Genomic DNA, 21856 nt, shown 5'->3' with positions numbered 1-21856 from the left:
GTTAAGAAGGCACAACTTTATTTCCTTTTACGCTTGGCAATGCAAAGCCCCGCACTAAGTGGCAAGTGGGCATAGGGGCTACACCAATTTTTGGTGCCACAGGCAGCCCGCTTCGTTCTCCTCCAGGCATGGGTAGACTATTGGCACCCATAAAGCCAACAATTCGTCTTTTAAGCTAAATTAAAATTTTTTAATTTATAGTTGTTTATTCTCAATTTTGATTAACTTTCAAAATGTGTTCTGTTTATCATAATCCTCCCGAATTATATGCTTCATGGCTTTCCAATTTGCATATGTTATTGTGTTTAATACCTAAATTCCTGTGAACACACTTAATAATACAATTAGATGCCTTGGTTTGTCATTATCGAAGTAGGATGAAACCTAGAAAAGCCAACATGCATATGACAAGGTTTACTTATTTGATTCAAACACCAACCCGTACCTTGATTCGAGCCATGGAGATAAGCCAAAGAACTAGAAGGGATGCCTTAAAAGAAGGGTGGAACAGAAGGATGACATTTAGAGGACATTAAGAAGATCTTTGGGGCTCACTTGAATGACTCAGATGGCAAATTCTGGATCCAGTTGCTAGTTTTGTCACTATATGGGTTAGTATTATTGCCTTCAACTGCTCACATTATTAATCATAGGGCTGCCATGGTATTTGATGAGCTGAACATAAAGAGTAAGCATTGGTTCCTGTCATCATCACTAAGACACTCATGTCATTCAACGTTTTTCAGGAGAAAGGTAAGGGAACCTTATTATGTTGCACTCAATTAATATACATTTGCTTTCTAGGTTATGTAGAATATCACCTTTTTCAAAGTGCTTTAATGGGGGGAAATTAACCCAATAATTGATTGTGCAACCAGTCATCAGAGGGTGGATGTTGCTATAGTCTCAGAAAGCTTGGAGGGGAATACTTTGAGGTGGCTAGCAAAGTGGATGCCCATCTGGTTCATGCTTCTTTGATATAGAGATTTCTTTTCGAGGCCATTATTTGGAGCAAGTGGTTGCATTGGCAATGCACCTACCTTCGCTCTATGGCAACTTGGACACTTCTAGTACAGACTTCAGACTATTGGACATTACTAGTTTCATTGCTAATACTAAGAGAGCACCACCATACTCTTCATTAATTAAGCAAAGTGGGTTTTGTTAAGTCCTAAGATCCTGTAGAAAGAAGGTATTGTTGTTCATACTTCCTTGGGCTGCCCCCATGTGGCAAAAGTGTAGGGGCAAAGCCTATAAGGTCCCACTTGCCTCATAACTGAATAAGACTATGCCCCAACCTGATGAGCTTGAGGACTATTTTGAGGAGTTTTGGACAAGGCAACGATACTACCACCAAGAGTGGAAGGGTAAGGTACCAACTTAAATAATTAAGGAAGAAAACATTCAAAATGCTCATGAGGGAAGCAAAAGAAGTAGAAGTCTTGCATGACTAGATCTTTGAGTTAATGGTTGTAGCTGCAGGTTTGGAAAATGATTAGGAGGAATCCACCTTTAAAAAAAAAAAATGAAGTACAAGGCAGCCAAGAGGAAGCTTCAAGCCAAGGTGGATGAGTTAACTAAAGAGAACAAAAAACTAAAAAGATGGACTGAATGGGAAGCTGAGAGAGGTGAGCTTATGAAGAAGGTATCCAAGGTGGAATATTTAGAAAGACAAATCCACCAACTCTTGGAAATGAACCAGGTCTTGGGGAACAAGTTGTGGGAGATAAAAGCAAGTGTTTGTAGGCAAAGGAGATAAGAACTTAATAGGTCCATATGTAGGAATTGGAGTGGATTATCATGTTCATAAAGAAGCAACTATCTTAGGGTCAGGCTTACAAGGAGGAGTCATGGGACAAACAAAGACTGAAAGACGAAGAATGCTCATTTGTGTGTGTGTGTGTGTGTGTGTGTGTGTGTGTGTGTGTGAGAGAGGAGAGAGAGAGAGAGAGAGAGAGAGAGAGAGAGAGAGAGAGAGAGAGAGAGAGAGAGAGAGAAAGAGAAAGAGATGGAGAGAAGGAGATATGGAGAATCAATATGCAACACCAAACAAAAATTTCATGAACAAATTTAAAGGATATAAATTAATGAGATGTTATAAGTGAGCATATAATAGATTTGATATGCTTCTTAAATGATGATGAATTTTCTTCAATTTCTTTCTGCATTTTCTTACTCCATCTTGCAAAATGGAGTGGGGAATCATAGTGAGGAATATTGGAATAACAAGATGTGGATAATTTTCAAGGGGCAAATATTAACAAGCGAGTGGAGAATCTGATCAGATGGGGATAGTTTCTCTTTTGCCATTGGCACATTGTATTGAGGATTGGGTCTGACTGCTAGGCCATAGAAAGATAAAGATCTTGTTAGCAACCCTAAAAATATCCAATAACCTTTTGTGCAAATGGAAATAAAAAAAATAAAAATAAAAAAGTAAAAGACATTCGCCTCCCCTTGTGGTTTGGAAAAAAAATACGGACCTCCCATAAGGTTTTTAAAATTTAATTGACCTCTCTTAATGTTTCAAAAATGCCACAGACGTCCCCTGAGGTTAAGAGAAAAGACACAAACCTCCCTTCAAAAGACTTATCTTTTAACAAAATACAATGGGTGGTTTGTGCCCTTTTGGCAAACCTCGAGGGATAGTTCCTAGAATTCTTGAAATCTCGGCGGAGGTCTTTGAGAATTTTGAAATCTCAGGAGAAGTTTTAGTCTTTTGCCAGACCTCAGGGGAGATCACTGTCTTTTTTCCTAAAAAAATAAAAATAAAATAAGCAACAGAAGTGTGAGGAGAATTTGAAACCGTGACTGTGGGAGTGGAAAAAGAGGATTGACCTCCAAAACAAACATATGCTCATCCATAGTAAAACTTAAAAAATTATTTCTAATTATACAAGATTCAAATTGGGAAAAAAAAAAAAGGTGTAGAAGAAATACAAACAGTCTACTAGATGGTCTAACCTGAATTAACATAAATTAGATAAGTTTCCAAATCATTGCCCAAGTCTTGTTTTAAATACATTGATCATACGCGCACACATATGCATAATAATACACACTATATATATTTTTTTAAAGGTATGGATATACAATATTATTATTGTTGTTCTATTGGAAGCCATGGATTTGGACCACACAAACTTGAGACTTCATTAAAATCCCAGTCTCTAATAATTCAGATCTTGATTTTGTTATTAATATTGCAGTTTGACCCAATTAATTGATTTTGAAAGCATGCCCAATCAAATGCTAATCAGATTTGTTCAGCTGTAAAGCTAACACCTAACGTCAATCTTCTTTATTTATCCTTAATCCATTCCACACATTAATGACTTCTATTCCTTGATTCCCTCTCGGAACATTTTCATTTTCCTCGTGCTTTTGATATTAGTATGACTTCATTCTATAATCTCATTGATAAAAAATCCAAGCATGAACATTTGAGAAGGTGGGGTTGGATGAACATGGGGTTGCGCCCCCTGCAAGCACTATTGCAAGAGGTGCAATGCCAAGTTGACAACTGCGAACTTGCCCTCTGCTTCTCAAGCACCAAGATCTTGGAGTCGGAATACCCATAGGCTCTTTGGCGTCAGCAGCATTGTCAAGATCCTCAACTCAGTCGAGTTCGGCGAATGGGAGTCATCGCTGCTGATTCCATATAACAAGGTTTTGCCAGAAGGTGCTTGACGTTGTTAATCAACAGTTGTTGTTTTGTGAAATTAAAGAAAAGTAATAACAGCAACAAGGGCAACTCAATGGCAGAAAAAAACTGAAAATGTCACGGAGTATGTAGCTGATCTTCGCTGTTGTGGCTTTCACCTGCGTTATCATTGGTTCACTCTTCAAATCTACCATCACCATCTTTGTCATGGTTGTCCTTGCCATTGTCAATGTCCTTGAGGTTGCCACTGAACCAAATTGGTGAATCCCATCGCCAAGCACCATATATGATCTAGTAAGACAATGATTCAATCAAGGAGGTATATTTTTCATTGATTTGGTAAGTTAATTAATTATGAAAATTTTATGGAGTAGGGAAGAGGATAATTATAGTTATTTTAGATTTCTTGACAATGGATATAATCATTAGAACGACTTTTAATTTGAAGAATCAAAACCAAAATATTAAATCTGAAAAGTTCTCATCATTGTAAAATCCCAATATTTAGCTAACTGCTATGTTGAAATTATTAATTTTTATTACATTCCTAAGAAATTTATGTTTTCTTGATTTGATGGTAATAATATTGTTTATTGGTTAAACTAAAGACTATCTTGGTTAAAATGTGTGATTCAAGTCATGGTAACTCGGACTTTCTATTTAAAACTACGCCTTGATATTTAAGTGGAGAACGATAGATTAATGGAGGGCCCATTATCATAGTAGATTAGTTGAGTGCCCAACGAGTCTTTAAAGAGCCATTTTAACTATAATAATTTGTATTTTGAATTGAAAATGTTTTTTGCGTGGACATTTTCTGTTTTCAACTTCTAGATTTTTCTTCTTTTTTTTTTTTACAACCCGAAAACTCCAGCCACCATCGCACCACATTGGACACTATGGTGCGATACCAAACTTGGAGGGGTGAAAGCTACCCGTCCATTGACGCATTCATGGTAATTTACCGGTATAATATCTGAAGGGGAAATTGAACATGTGACTTTGGGTTCTCCAAAGTCAAGTACGTATTTAAATTAGTTTAAAAATAAATCTAATAGTATGTTGCTTTTTCAAATTTAATTAATATTTTTTTATGAAATTAAGCAACTAGATATTTACAACGTTGTTTGTTTTAGAGAAAGTAATTAACTTGATATATATGTATATATAATTAGGATACACACATGCATGCATGCATGAAAATAAAGATTTAAAAAAATAATAATAATAATAATAATCAACAACTGCCCTACCCCAACAAAACATTTGAAACTAAAGAAGGTTTTTAGGTGAATTATGGAGCCACTTCCATTTAAAATACTCTCAAATTAAGAAAACATAAATGAAACACCAAACTTTTTTAAAAAATTAATGTTATTTGAAACAATTATTATTGTTGTTTATGTGAATGCAAACATGTTTAAATTACTTGACTTAAAGAATATGAAACATGTTTATTTTTATTATGTATATATTTTTTTTTATCTCCATTGAAGAAAATTTCTAGGTCCATCACTAATTGAATGGTTATAAATTATTTATGTGTAATTTAGGCCTACAAATATGCTTTTAATCAAGCTTACATGATTGAATATTGGTATACATAGATTCCAAGCTTTTTATGAATTCGAAATTCAATTAAAATAAACGAGTAGATTTCAAGCTTTTTATAAACTCAAAATTCAATTTTTTCCTTATTAGATTTCAAGCTTTTTATAAATTCGAAATTCACTTTTTTCCTTATTTTATCAATATAATACTTGGTTCCACACCTGTGTATCACTTCTCTCTCTCTCTCTCTCTCTCTCTCTCTCTCTCTCTCTCTCTCTCTCTCTCTCTCTCTCTCTCTCATGTACCATTACAAATTGACGGGCATGAAATACTTGCTAATCACATAATTAAAGTTCATGAACAGTTGAAAAAACTATTATATTAACATAATGATATTTATGAATTATGCAATTCGTATTCATTATAGAAAACATATACCTAATAATAAACGTCATATCTTTTTATTTAAATTATTTGGTGTGTTTTGGATAGTTTGTGGTTGCTTAATTTTAGAATTCATGATATGTGACTATTAAATTGTACATGCCATATTCACTAGGTTATTTCTTTTTCAATACTAACTAGTACATCATGTATCATTGAAACCAAATGAGATTATTAGTCTCTATTTCATGATTCACTTTTCATTTCCCTTCATCTTGTATCTCTACATTGTCATTTTTTTCAATTAGTGTTATGAAATTGCATGGATTTTCATAAGATAAAAAAGCATTGAAAGAAAAAATAAAAAATAAAGGGAGGGAGGTGTACAACTGATAGAAATATAAAATGAAAATATGTTCATCTTGGTTAGCTCAAATAGTAAGGGCGATTTGTGACTTTGGTGACCCCAAGGTCTGTTGAAGAGTAAACTTGACGGTGGCAGCAATATTTGACAACGGTTGCTGACCAGCCGCTTTTATTGATCGGCGGTAACCAACCTCACCTACCACCCGCAATCCTTGATTATTTTGTTTTAGAATCTACTATAAATAGATATGTGTGTGTGCAATGTAGTATGTGGTGTTGAGAGAGTGAATAACCAGTGAGCGAAAGAGAGAGTTGTTTTTTGAAGCCTTCTGTATTTATTTTCAGATGGAATTAAATTATTTTTTTGTAATTGATTCTCACTGAGTTTCAATCACAACTAGTGACTGAGTGTCCCCTCCGCCCATCAGTCTCGAACTCATTTATTATCTAAATGTGCGTCTTCCTCGCCCAGCTAGTGAGATCTGACTCGGCCACCCAATCTGAGACCTGGCCCAGCAACTTGGCTCCAGCCCCGCGAGCACGACCCGACCCGTCTTCTGACCCGCGTCCAATCGCTGACACGTAGTCTTGTTCGATTGGTAGCATTAGATTTGCCAAAATCTATCCCCATCACTCTGTTTTTTATATATTAAACCCGATGGCTAATGGTACTACCCAAGTAGTCATTCCAAAGTTGACTAGGGAGAATTATGACAACTGGTCTATTCAAATGAGAGTCCTTCTAGGTTCTCGGGATGTCATGAACCTCGTTGAAGATGGGTACAGAGAAAGCCCATCAAAAGAAGCCGAAGCAGCTATGTCTGATGCTCAAAGAACAACCTTGCGAGCCGATTGAAAGAAGGATTGCAAGGCGAAGTCCATAATCTACCAAGGCCTTAATGACGCCATGTTCGAAATCATCGCTTCTACCAAGAAATCCAAAGAAGTTTGGGACTCTCTCCAGCGAACACACAAAGGTGCAGACAAAGTGAAGAAGATTCGTCTTCAAACATTGCGAGGTGATTTTGAATCTTTAAAAATGAAATCTACTGAATCTATTGCTAACTACTATACACGAGTTATGGTAGTATCAAATCAATTGAGAAGAAATGGAGAGACTCTCAATGACGAGAGAATTTGTGAGAAAATTTTGCGTTCTCTGAATCCAAAATATGATTATATAGCTGTGAGCATGGAAGAAACAAAAGATTTAGAAGCCATGTCCGTAGAAGAACTTGTGTGCTCACTCCAAGCCCATGAGTAGAAAGTCAACATAAAGAGTGATGATAAAGCACTGGAGCAAGCCCTCCAAACAAAGTTGTCCCTCACTACAGATAGATACGACAAAGGGGAGACGTCACAGTAAGGAAGAGGACGAGGTCGAGGATCTCGTGGAAGAACTTATGGAAATTTTGACTCCAGAGGAGGTGGTGGAGGTGGAAGAGGTCCCACTAGAGAAGGACGCAATCAATAGAACTATGTCTCACGAGGCAGAGGACAAGGAAGAAGAAGGGGATACAATAACCATCCGAATGTAGGCAATAGAAATGTTCAGTGCTACAACTGCCACAAATATGAACACTACAGCAATGAGTGTAGAGGTAATCCCCAAAATCACGAAATAACTGAAAATGCTAACTTTGTGGAAAAGGAGAAAGCTGAAGGAGAATCGTTGATGTTGATAGCATATAGTTCAACCCAGCAAGACCAAAATGTTTGGTACCTTGACTCTGAAGCCAACAATCACATAACTAGAAGAAAGAATCTATTTAATGAACTTGATGAGAAAGTTTAGGGAGAGATATCATTTGGTGATCTCTCTAAAGTCCCAGTTCAAAGAAGGGGAAATGTCCTTATCAAGAGGAAGGATGGAGACCACGCTTTTATCTCCAACGTGTACTATGTGCCAGCCATGAAGACTAATATACTTAGTCTCAGATAGCTCGTGGAGAAAGGCTACAGAATTAGCCTTAAAGATAAGCAGATGGTGATAATAGATGTTCGAGGTAAGCTCGTTACTCGAGTACAAATGGCAAAGAATCAAATGTTTCCGCTCGCCATTCAACATGGTACGCCAACGTGTTTGAGCGCTATCATCAAAGACTGGCTATGGCATCTAAGGTATGGACATTTGAATTTTGAAACTTTGAAACAGTTGGGAAGCAAGAAGATGGTGAAAAGGCTTACCCAATATCCACCACCCAAATTTGATATGTGAAAGTTATGTTCTGAGCAAGTAACATAGAAACAACTTTGGAAAGCAAGCCAACTAAAGATCTATTATGCTGCACTAGCTAGTACACACAGATGTGTGTGGTCCATTGAGACCATTTTCAAATGGATAGAATCGATGCTTCCTCACCTTCATCGATGACTACAGCAGAAAGACTTGAGTCTATTTTCTGAAAAGGAAGTCAAAGGTGTTTGACAAGTTTAGAGAGTTCAAAGCTCTTGTGGAAAAATAAAGTGGCTATCGCATCAAGTCACTTCGGTCAGACCAAGGAGGAGAGTACAAGGACGAAGCTCTCTTGGAATTCCTTAGGCAATAAGGGATTCAAAAATAATTCACACAGACTTACACTCCCCAGTTGAACGGTGTAGCTGAAAGGAAGAACCGCACAATCCTTAACATAGCCAGAAGCATGTTAAAAGATAAGAATATGTCCAAGAGTTTTTGGGTAGAAGCAGTGTCATGTGTAGTCTATCTACTCAACCGATGTCTTACGAAGAGTCTTGATATATGCAATGACACTACATGAAGCCTGGAGTACTCACAAGCCCAGTGTGAGTCATCTTAGAGTGTTTGGCTCCATAGCCTACGCCAAGCTCCCAGAAGCAAGAAGGACAAAGTTGGAAGATAAATGAGAGAAGTGTATCCTTGTTGGATACGGCGATAGCACCATGGGATATCGACTCTACAATCCCATCAACAAGAAAGTCATTCAGAGTCGGGATGTCATTTTTGAAGAAAATGAATCCTAGAAATAGGACTAGGTTGAATCTTCCAAAGATGCAGAATTGACACTTGAAGGAGAAGAACCTACACATACAAGAGAAGTGGCTATCGAGTCACAAGTTCCCAAGCTGCAAATACCTCCACATGGTTCACCATGGAGGAATGAAGCTCCATCACCAATTGAGCGTGAAATCTCAGATATGAGACCTAGAAGAGCTCAAAATCTAGCTGACCTGTATGAAACTACATAACCAATAGAAGAGTATGTTACTTTATACTGTCTGTTGTTGACCAGCGACTCAGTTAGCTTTAAGGAAGCTAACGATGAAGACAAATGAAGAAAAGCGATGGATGACGAGATTCAATCCATTGAGAAGAACAAGATTTGGGAGTTGACAAATCTCCCGAAGGGCCGCAAAACTATTGGAGTAAAATGGGTCTACAAGACCAAGAAGAACGCTAAAGGAGAAGTTCAGAGATACAATGCAAGACTTGTCACCAAAGGCTACAAGCAGAAAGAAGGGATTGATTACGGAGAAATCTTTGCCCCAATTATCAGGCTTGAAACCATCAGATTACTAATTTCACTATTAGCACAAAATGGATGGAAGATTTACCAGTTGGATGTGAAATCAACATTTCTGAACAATTTTCTGGAAGAAAAGATTTATATCGATCAACCACCTAGATATGTCAAGAAGGGCAAAGAAGATAGAGTGTATAAGTTGAAGAAAGCACTCTATGCCTTAAAGCAGGCATCCCGTGCGTGGAACATGAAGATTGATGACTACTTCCAAAAGAATGGATTTGAGAAGTGTCCCTATGAGCATGCGTTATACATGAAGATGGAGACAGATGGAAGCATGTTAATTGCCTGCCTATATGTTGATGATCTGATCTTCACCGGCAATAATCTAAAGATGTTTGCCGCTTTTAAAAGGAGCATGGTCAAAGAATTCGAAATGACAGATATTGGCCAGATGGCTCATTTTCTTGGCATAGAAGTTGTGCAAAGCGAGAAGGGAATCTTCATCTCCCAGAGCCACTATGCAAAAGAAGTACTGAAAAAGTTTGGGATGGACAAATGCAACCTTGTGACAACTCCGATTGAAACGGGATTGGAATTGAGAAAGAATGAGGAAGGAGATGTTGACCCCACATATTTCAAGAGTTTGGTTGGAAGCTTGAGGTATTTGACGTGCAGCAGACCAGACATACTCTATGAAGTTGGACTTGTCAACAGGTACATGGAGACTCCTGACCAATCCCACCTAAATGCAACGAAAAGGATACTCCGATGTGTTAAGGGTACCATCACCGATAGTATGTTTTATTCATCAATAGGTGATTGCAGACTTATCGACTATTTAGATAGCGATTGGAGAAGAGATCTTGATGAAAGAAAACGCACGAAGAGATTCACATTTTGCATGGGAGATACAGCGTTTACATAGTCATCGAAGAAGCAACCCATCGTAATGCTATTATCATGTGAAGCTGAGTATGTTGCTGTCAGCTCAACTTTTTGTCATGGTATTTGGATTAGGAATGTACTGAAGTGTCTAGGATTTCTTCAAGATAATCCCACAGAAGTCTACATCGACAACCAATCAGCAATTGCACTTGCGAAAAATCATATTTACCATAAAAGAAGCAAACATATTGATACTCGATATCATTTTATCAGGGAGCAGTCAAGAATAAAGAAGTGGAGTTGATATCTTGCAAAATGTATGATCAGATTATTAACATTTTCACGAAGTTACTCAGGTATGATATTTTTGCAAGACTGAAAACAATGCTCGGAATGACAAAAATAGGAGAGTCAAGTTTAAGGGGGGATGTTGAAGAGTAAACTTGACAGTAGCAGCAATATTTGATGATGGCTGCCGACCAGCCGCTTCTGTTGATCGGCGAACACCAACCTCACCTACCAACCGCAATTCTTGATTATTTTGTTTTAGAATCTTCTATAAATAGATGTGTGTGTGTGTGTGTGTGTGCAATGTAGTATGTGGTGTTGAGAGAGTGAATAACCAGTGAGCGAGAGAGAGTGTTGTTTTTTGAAGTCCTCTGTATTTATTTTCATATTGAATTAAATTATTTGTTATAATTAATTCTCACTGATTTTCTGTCACAACCAGTGACTAAGTGTCCCCTCCACCCATCAAGGTCATAGGGTTCGATTCTCTCTTGAGAGTTTACTTCGATGAATTACCAGAGATGCGTCAATGGACGAACAGCTTTCACCCCCCGAGTTTGGTGCCGCACCATAGTGTCCAAATTGACGCAATGGTGACTAAAGTTTCCGAATTATCAATATATATATATATATATATATATATATATATATATATAATCAAAATTGAGAGTATGTACGTAACAACGTTTTGAATACCATGACTCACCAGCCAAATATCAAAAGATCTTTCAATTTTATTTTTTTATAATTAAAAAAATGAACATCCAATTCATAATGTGGTGGCATCCAAGTCAAATTAATTCTTCTTCTACCTCAACAAGAAGTTGAATTTCTTAAAAAGGATGCAGATGAATTTGCCCCAATCAATACACACAAAAAAACAAAAAAAAAAAAGTAGTAAACGTACCAATCACCAAAAAGGGAGAGAGAGAGAGGGAGAGAGAGAGAGAGAGAGAGAGAGAGAGAGAGGAGTTGCTATCCAAAGACCCATCACTAATTTTGCTCCACATATTAATCTCCATATTTCTCGACAATATATCGAAACTCGATTCATGCATAAAACTGCATGGTGCCATAGGAATTTGTCTTATTCATTTATATGTTAATATATTTTTAAGTTCATCAAAATTCCCCCAACATGCATTATGGGCGAGCGGTTGAACTGGTGCAAGGACAATACGTGAAACCGCAGATTAATTGCCTTAATTCCTCTATGGGCAAATTAAATTAAACATGGAAAGCTCTTTATTTCTCTCACATGTTGAAATTAATAAATGGATTGTAATTAAACATGTGCTCATATACTTGCATGCATGATAATGCACAAAGCCTATTGTCATTAATTACTATTGTTTTTATTTTTTTTTTCATTGGAAAATAATTAGATCTAGAATACTTGCGACCTCGTTCAAGTTCCAATCTCCAAGGTTGGATGTTTGGTACCAAACAATATACTATGATACTACTTAGACAGCTTCAAAAAAAAAAAAAAAAAATACAATATGATTTTGTTAGTGATATTTTAGTTTGACCCAATTAATAAATTTTGCAAACATGGCAAAATCAAATGCTAATAAGATTCTGATAATGAATGGTGAGACCTCTAAAGCTAACAATATGTATCCCTCAATCTTCTTGCCCTTAATTCATTCCACAAATTAATGGCTTCCATTGCTTGATTCCTTCTTTGAACATTTTGATTTTCCACATGTGCTGCATTTGATTTTCACATGTGCTTAGATATTACATCACGATGAATGCTTTCTACATTCTAAATAATCAAGAATAGAAGCATGAGCAGTAGAGAGGGCGGAGGAAGCCCTCAAGCATGCGCCTCTTGCAAGCACCAGCGGAAGAAGTGTGACGATGGCTGCGAGCTCGCCCCATACTTCCCTGCCACCAAGTTCCAGGATTTCCAGAATGCTCATAGGCTCTTCGGCGTTGGCAACATCATCAAGATCCTCAACTCTATCGAGCCCCATCACCGCGCCGCTGCCGCCGACTCCATCATCCAGGAGGCCAAAATCTGGAAGGATGACCCGGTGCACGGCTGCCTTGGCCTCGTCCAAAGCCTACAGTCCCAGATAGGGCTTTGCGAGAAGGAGCTTGATGCTATTAACCAACAACTGCTGTTTCTTCAGGAAAAGAAACAGCAGAAGAGGTCATGGAGCCACTCTTCATATCCACCATCATCGTTGTTGTCGCCATCCTCGTCAGTATTCCTGAAGTTACCATTGAATCAAATTGGTGAATCGCATCGTCAAGCACCACTCCTAAATGACCTAGTAAGATGATAATGATTCGATCAAGAAGATATATTTTTCATTGATTTAGCAACAGTTAATTGATCATTGTTCCAAGTCTATGGAGATGGCAAGCGGGCAATTTTGGAAGGGTGTTTAGTCTGAAGAATCAAAGATTCTTATATTGTTGCATTCCTCCATAGAATCCTCAATTTCAAAAAATTCTTGTCATTGTAAACTTCCAATGTGAGGTCGATCTACTGCTAAGTTGAAATCATCAATTTATATTCCCAAGAAATTATCCTTTTATCAATTTTGGACATAAAAATATTATCCATTTGATGGTACTCATATTCCAACAACGTGGGCAAGCAATGTTGATTTTAACAATGTTTGATTGAAATGTAAATGAAATATGCATGAACATAGTTTTTTTTTTAAAAATTATTGAATGTTATTGGGATAATGTTACAAACATTCTACAAATAAAATGTCTCTTAATTATTTGTAAAAAAATACATTTTTCTAACAAATTTAATTGATAAATTCTTTATAAAATTAAAATTAAGCAACTAGTACATATATATATATATATATATATATATACATATATATACCAACATTTTTAAAAATAACTAGAGATTTTTCGTAAATAAAGGGATTTTTTCATGGGAAATACTCATTTGCCTTCACTCTCAAAGATAACAAATATGAAATATCAAAAATTTTTGGCAAATAAATATTATTTGGGACAATTATTATTAGTGTCAAATATGCACTAGTATTTTACTTAATTGTCTTAAAAATATATATAACTAATTACATATTATTATTTATATGTGTTTTTGGTCATACTAAAGATATTATCTAAATCTGCCTCTAGCTGAATGATTATAAATTTTCTTTGTGTAATTTAGGACTGCAAAGAAGCATTTTATGGAGGAAATGCAAAAACATTGGATGATGGACACAACTATGAATCAACTTTTGGAAAAGGGGTGGATCTCAAGCCCTTGGATGGTGTTATGGACGAGGATCAGCATGAACCACCAGCATCTGGGTACGTACTTAAGGAAATTAATTAATTAATTATGTATATATATATTTTTTAAAGAATAAGGTAAAATGTTATATTAAAATTTAAAAGGCAAACAGAACTTACAAGCTCAAGTAAGAAGTTCGAGAAATGAAACGGAAAACAACCAACACCAAATAAAAACAACAACCAAACAAAACACTCTCGAACAAAAATAACATGCCAACAGCCAATCAAGAACAACTTCAATGAAACGGCAGACAAATTAGCTACCTAAATTAGCTAAAATGCAATGAAATTCTTCATAGTCCAACTTTGAAAGAATAGGGTAGGACCTGGGCCACTGGAGAAGGCAAGAGATGCACCTATAAAGAACATCGGTGGCTGAGCAGGTACACTCCCTAAAGATCCTTGTTTCTTTCTTTCCAAATCTCCCAACAAACCACACCCAAAATTGCTACCCTGAGATTCTTCAAAACATTCTTGAGTAAGGTTGAATTCCATATATCATAGCACGAACTCAACTCAAACAGTTAAAAACTACTCTCAATATTATTTTCTTGTATTTTGATTATTATTCACGAATAATAATTTTTATTATTTAAAATTATCATCTATTATTGAAAAATACAATAATTGATAATAGTAAAAACAAAAATAATAAAATCATTATATTATAATTTTTATTTTTATTGTTGTTGTTATAATTATTGTTTATGACTATTATTATCCAAACTCTCTATTATTATTACTTTTTTTTTTTTAATAACTTGGGGCACATTGACGCACCCTAGTAATTCACCGAGATAAACTCTTAAGAGAGAATCAAACCCGTGACCTTGGGGTCACCAAAGTCATAAGTCACCCTTACCACTTGAGCTATTGTTGTTATTGTTGTTGGTGGTAAGGTGTTATTGTTGTAATTTGTTTACATTTTCAGTAGTATGATTATTATCATAATAATATTCTTACATACTACTAACCTTTATTTTATTATTTATTTTTTTATTATGTGATTACTAATATTAAAAGACAATATTAAAGACTATTTTAATAATAAGTATTATATATACATTTGTGCATTACGAAATGAATATACTATTATTATCATTATTATTGGTTCATAATATTTTGATAATTTTATTAAAGCAAGATTAGAGTAGTATTTGAAGGATTGTCTCAAATACTATAATCTTATATTCCTAAGAGTACAAATGATAAGTGAGTCAAATAAAAGTATTCATATGAACTATATAGTAACCTTATTTCTAGGCATAATGTAAATGGGAAAATGATTATACAATCAAGTTTCATGTTTCTAAAAGTGTATATTCACAGCCTCCAATATAATCACAATCTCAGTTATTAAATCATATGATGTCTCTTTTAAAATAAATTTTAGCTTGTGACAAGACAATATATGAATTACAGAGTATATGCCATGTCTGTATACTTATTAAAGTAGATCTCAATATTGCACGTGTCAAGAAAATTAATATTGAACATGCGTAAAAGTTTCTAACCTTTCATAGACCAAGAGCTCAATGACAATTTTGCTCTAATATAAAGCATACCTCTGTTTTAAGAAACTCTAGAGGTTGTCTAGAAAAATCATACCTCTCCTTTAGAAACTCTAGGGATTGTCTAGAATTTTATTTTTTTTTTTTGCATTAAATCATTCACCATATAAAAATTATCAACCAAGCTAAAAATAGAATGACCAAGAAAATTTAAGATACAATTAAAATTATGATTATCCATAATTTTCATATAATTTGAAAAAACAATTAAATTGTTTTATCACCATTGTACATTTGTCATGTATAATAAGTGAATTTTAGAATATAATAATCGAACAAAATAACTATAATTAAGCTCTCATTTTTGTAAAAAAAAAAATTGTAGTTATAATAGTTACTAATTTATATTCTTTAATACTTTTATTATTTTAATTATTGGTTGATTCAAGGAAAAATTAACTTGCCATTTTTTTTTTTATTGGTAATGATAAATTTTATTGATCAAAAAGGATATGTACATAAGCTCTGGGTATACCCAAGAGGATGGAAGCCTAACCCCCAATCAAAGAAACATCAAAAGCAATTGCACTTATCCTGGGCATTCCCAGTGGCGCAAAGGTCAAAAAATTGTTTAACTAGTAAAATCAAAACTTATAAACAATAATCAGCTTATCATTTGACCAAATGGACTCAGTCAACCATATCTTCTCAATCTCTTCTTTCCTGCTAAAATCAAACTCAATCATATATAAATCAATCTATGCATCATGGCTTCCAATAATTAGCAAAAGTGGGAAATCTCTCAAAGATAATCTTGTATGTGTTTGTTTGAATAACTATGATCATATTTTTTGTTGTAGTGGTACTACCCTCAAATTTCCTTTTGTTTCTAAAGTGTCATATGTGGTATACCAAAGTAGCCAGACACGCCTTTTTAACCACAACCTGAATCCCAGTGCCCCTTGCCTCCTTATGCAGCCATTTGAGCACTACTTAATTTAATGATTGACATGGATTTTCTTAAACCCAATCAACCCCTCAAATAATCCCACACAACTTTTGGTATTCTGCATTCGAAAAAAGATTTGATTTAAAGTCTCTATTTTAGCATTACAAAATACACAAGAATTGTCTCTCCTTCCACTCTAAACTTATCATTGGTAAGCAATTTACCTTCCGCGCACAGCCATAACACAAATGAATACTTAGGGGTGATACCACCTTTCCAAACAACTAAATGTTAATGGACCTTCTGGCCTTTGCTTTTCCAGAAGTGATAAGTTTTAGAACAATCCAGTTGGTCTCCCTTTAGCCATTTTCTAATTTGTAGTTCAACATTTACCTCACCCCTACATTCTTGGAGAATTCTATTCTCAACTATCCTTTTGTACAATGGAGATTCTTCATGCTCGGAAGATACATCCCGACCACAAGCTTCTTCCCTTCAAATAATTTTGATTAATCCATTTAAACCATAGTGAATCCTTCTTTTCCTAGATATTCCACAATGCTTTGGTGAGCAAGTCCCTATTCCATATAAACAGATCAAACACACCAAGGCCACCTACCTTCTTTAATTTGGCATATTGACTTCTTTCTAAGCCACACGTGAACTTTTCCTCTTCCCCCCCCCCCCCCCCCCAAAAAAAAAAAACTTGAGCTAACACTAATTTTGATATGGGAAAAATAGCAAGCGAGAAGTATTCCACCTATTGCAAAACAAAGTTTATCAATTCTAGTTTCCCTACAAATGACTATTATTGTTTATGACTATTATTATCCAAAATTCTATAATTATTATAATTATTATTATTATTATTATTATTATTATTATAACCCGGGGTCTCCAGCTACCATCGCGCCACTTTGACACTATGGTGCGACACCAAATCCAGGGGAGGTAGGGTAAAAGCCACCCACCCATTGACGCACCCCTAGTAATTTATCAGTGTAAACTCTTAGGGGGGGATTGAACTTGTGACCTTGGGGTCAACAAAGTCACAAGTCGTTCGCCCATTATTATTATTGTTTTTTTTTTTTTTTTTATCAGTAAAGGGTAAATATATTCGTCAAAATGGAATATGTACAGCACATACACCGTTCGAGGAAACAGAGTTCTCCTATCCAAATAACACAAGTTGCAAGGAATACATCAGAACCTAGGCATACTCAGGGGCGCGAGGTCATTTCACATAAAAACTAAACAAAGCATCAATACAATCAATTGGTGACCTATTCAGCTAACATATTACAATCAAGTCCTGTGTAGGTCAAATTTATCAAACACTACTCTATAAATGTGTCTCTGAATAACCTCAGTCAACTCCCAATTCCAATAGCATTATGTTCAAATCTCATCTTATTCATGAAGTATCATGGGAAGAAAACAGTAGTGGCAAGACCAACCCTTTTCCCTACCGCACCAATACCATTTCCTTTTACCTCTTTATGAAGCCACTTCACTACTGCTTTCAGTGTAGACATGGGCCTCCCTATTCCCAGCCACTTCCTGATATCGTCCCAAACCTGTGAAGAGAAGCTGCAACTGAAGAAAACATGATCAATAGTTTTAGTTTCATTTTTACAAAAAACACAGTTATGATCATCATTTCTCCAACATATCTTATCACTCGTGAGTAGCTTTCCCAATATGTTATTGTTGCTATTTGTTTCCAATCTTAGTAGTATAATTATTATCATAATAATATTCTTACATATTACTAACTTTTATTTTATTTTTTACTTTTTTATTATATGATTACTAATATTAAAATACAATATTAAATATTATTTTAATAATAAGTATTATATATATTAGTAATCATATAACAAAAGACAATATTAAAAGAAAATATTATTATAATAAAAGACAATATTATATGATTACTAATATTAAAAGACAATAGTATTATACATTTGTGCATTACAAAATGAATATACTATTATCATTATTATTGGTTCAAAATATTTTGATAATTTTATTAAAGCAAGATTAGAGTAGTACTTGAAGGATTGTATCAAATACTATGACCTTATATTCCTAAGAGTACTAATAATAAGTGAGCCAAATAAAAGTATTCATATCAGCTATATAGTAACCTTAATTCTAGGCATAAGGTACATGGAAAAATAATTATACAACCAAGTTTAATGTTTCTAAAAGTTTATATTCTCAACCTCTAATATAATGACAATCTCAGTCACTAAATCATATGATGTCTCTTTTTAAATAAATTCTAGCATGTGACAAGACAATATATGAATTACTGAGTATATGTCTTGCCTGTATATTTATTAAAGTAGATCTTAATATTGCACATGTCAAGAAAATTAATATCGAACATGCGTAAAAGTTTCTAACCTTTTAATAGACCAGAAGCTCAACGACAATTTTGCTCTAATATAAAATCATATCTCTCTTTTAAGAAACTCTAGGGATTGTCTAGAAAAATCATACCTCTCCTTTACCAAACTCTAGGGATTGTCTAGAATTGATTTTTTTTTTTTTTTTCTTTTGCATTAAATCATTCACCATATAAAAATTATCAACCAAGCTAAAAATAGAATGACCAAGTAAATTTAAAATACAATTAAAATTATGAATATCCATAATTTTCATATAATTTAAAAAAAAACTATTAAATTAGTTTTTCACCATTCTTCATTTGTCATGTATAATAATTGAATTTTAGAATATAATAATCGAACAAATTAAGTATAATTAAGCTCTTATTTTTGTGAAAAAAAAATTGTAGTTATAATAGTTACTAATTTATTTTTTTTAGTAATTTTATTATTTTAATTATTTTTTTATTCAAGGAAAAATTAACTTGCATTTTAATCATATATAATAGTAACATTGCATGCATCTTGGATTTCTCATAAATGCAAGATATAAACCCTAAATTAAAATATGGCTATTGAAATCATAACTCTCCTTTAAGAAACTCTAGGGGTTGCCTAGAATTTATTTATTTTTTATTTTTTTCATTAAGCCGTTGATTATATAAAAATTATTAATCAAGCTAAAAGTAGAATGAACAAGTAAATTTTTTTATATTAATTATAGTTATAATAGTTACTAATTTATATTCTTTAGTACTTTTATTATCTTAATTATTGTTTGATTCAAGGAAAAATTAACTTGTAATTTAATCATATATAACAATTACATTGCATGCATCCTGAATTTCAAATGCAAGATATATACCCAAAATTAAAATATGACTATTCAAATCATATCTCTCTCCTTTAAGAAACTCTAGGTGTTGTCTAGAATTGATTTTTTTTTTTTCGCATTATTTTCTTATAATTAGAAAAAATAATTAAATTATTTTTCACCATTCTTCATTTGTCATGCATGTATTGATGACCCCAAGGTCACTGGTTTGAATCTCCCTTAAGGCATTACGCCAATGAATTACTAGGCGTGCATCAATGGGCGGGCAGCTTTTACCCCCCCCCCCCCCCACCAAAAAAAGTTTGGGGCCATACCATAGTGTCCAAAGTAGCGCAATGGTGGCTGGAGTCCCCGAGTTTTAAAAAAAAGTAAATTTTAAAATATAACAATTGAACAAAATAACTATAATAAGCTCTCAATTTTGTATATTATAGTTATAATATTTACCAATTTATATTCTTTAGTGCTATTGTTATTTTAATCATATTTTAATTATTATAATATTTACCAATTTATATTCTTTAGTGCTATTGTTATTTTAATCATATTTTAATTATTGTTATATTCAAGGAAAAATTAAGTAGCAGTTTAATTAGTTGTTAAAACTGTTTTTGTTTTCAAAATATTAACCAAACAAGTTAATAATTTATTACTTTTTAGCTTTTGTTTCGGTTTTAAGCTTTCATATTTGGTTTTTGCTCCCAAAATATTTAACATTTACAACAATAAATCTCTTACCCTATGTTTGGAGTGACCTTAGATTTGGATTTATATTTGAATTGGATTAGATATAGTATAAAATTATATTGAAATTCGTTTAAATCCACTTGAATTGAAGTTTATGTCTAAAATTTATGCTTCCAAATGCAACATTACGATATGTACAATTGTAGATAAAAATGTTTCTAAAGAGCTAAGAAAAAAAAATTTGTCAATTCTAGTTTTCCAACATTTGTATACAAAAAAGCTCGAAAATAACAAAAATTGTTTTTCAACATCTCTGTACAATAGGCATTCTAGTTCAATTTATAGAAAATTTAAAATAGAAAGTCATATGTGATCATAAACCTGTAGACCTTTAGAGTTTGTTTAGTTTTCAAATTTCCAAATAATCATAAATTTGTCTTTTTTCTAGTTTTGCAAAATTTTACAAGAAATCTAGAAAATGATAGAAATATATTTTTCAACAACTTTGAAAATTTGAAAAAAAAAATTAAAATTTTTAATTATTTGAAAATTTTAAAATGAAAAATAAAATTGCTTTCTACATTCTACTATTGAATTCAACTTCATTAGGCAAAATATATTCCTATCATTCATTTTTTTTTTTTAATCTGAAAATTATAGTTATATAGATCAAAAAGCTATGTACAAATACTTTGGGCATGCCCAGGAGAGAGGCCTAAATCTTACACAAAACTAGAGAAAGTATACACAACTCAAACGCAACTTAGGCCTTCACCGAAGACTCTAAGATACATCAAAACCTGGGTATATCCAGGGGCCATTTAGCCAGGATGACTACAAGTCAAAAGGGCCTTTATAAGTGATGGGTGGAGAGGGACACTCAATTATTGGTTGTAACTAAAACTCAGTGAGAATAAATACAACAATAATGTATTTCAATCTCAAAATGGATATAGAGAACTTCAAAAATAAAACTCTCTCACGCTCACTGGTTTTTCACTCTCAACACACCACACATTTACATTGCACACACACAACTATTTATAGCAGATACAAAACCACAATAATCAACATAAGCTGCTGGCAGGTGAGGTTGGTGACCGTCGTTCAACAGAAGCGGCTGGTCAGCAGCCATCGTCAACCATTGCTACGACCGTCCACCGTCAAGTTTACTATTTCAACAATAAGCACACATCATAACCTCACCTCCCAAGGGGAGAGTCTAGCATAAAAATGAAACTTCTCATGTACAATACGATATATGTGAGTCTGAATCGCTCTAACAGTAGCAGCTCGTTGAGTGATGATCCCCTGAAATTTCCTTTTGTTCCTAAAATGCCATAAGCAATAAACTGTTATGGCAAGGCAGGCCTTCTTTGCTACCGCTAGGATTCCAGTACCCCTAGCTTCTTTATGGAGCCATTTCAAACTTGCTTTTAGAGTTGTCGTCAATCTTGAGATTCCAAACCAATCCTTTAGATGTTTCAAAACAGTAGAGGATGTCTTACATTTGAAGAACATGTGATCGGTTGTTTCAATTTCAGTGCCACAAAAAACACAAGTTCTA

General features: G+C 34.1%; 1 protein-coding gene across 1 annotated transcript; it reads left to right on the top strand.

Moving 5' to 3' along the window:
- The first annotated feature begins 12416 nt into the window (after positions 1-12416).
- LOC131158680 (LOB domain-containing protein 22-like) lies at positions 12417-14290 on the top strand. The gene is made up of 3 exons (XM_058113546.1): positions 12417-12908; positions 13784-13926; positions 14230-14290. Exons 1-3 carry the CDS (start codon positions 12417-12419, stop codon positions 14288-14290), a joined length of 696 nt encoding a protein of 231 aa, XP_057969529.1.
- The last annotated feature ends 7566 nt before the right edge of the window (positions 14291-21856 follow it).

This window comes from Malania oleifera, chromosome 6 (genome assembly GCF_029873635.1).
Source record: "Malania oleifera isolate guangnan ecotype guangnan chromosome 6, ASM2987363v1, whole genome shotgun sequence".
Lineage (NCBI taxonomy): Eukaryota > Viridiplantae > Streptophyta > Magnoliopsida > Santalales > Ximeniaceae > Malania > Malania oleifera.
This window is presented reverse-complemented; position numbering and strand designations above follow the sequence as displayed.

Excerpts from the sequence above, each read along its gene's own strand:
- LOC131158680 (XM_058113546.1), top strand. The coding sequence starts at position 12,417 with ATGAGCAGTAGAGAGGGCGGAGGAAGCCCTCAAGCATGCGCCTCTTGC. Across the intron at positions 12,909-13,783 it reads CACCACTCCTAAATGACCTA|GACTGCAAAGAAGCATTTTA; the intron begins GTAAGATGATAA and ends TGTGTAATTTAG. Across the intron at positions 13,927-14,229 it reads CATGAACCACCAGCATCTGG|GGTAGGACCTGGGCCACTGG; the intron begins GTACGTACTTAA and ends TTGAAAGAATAG.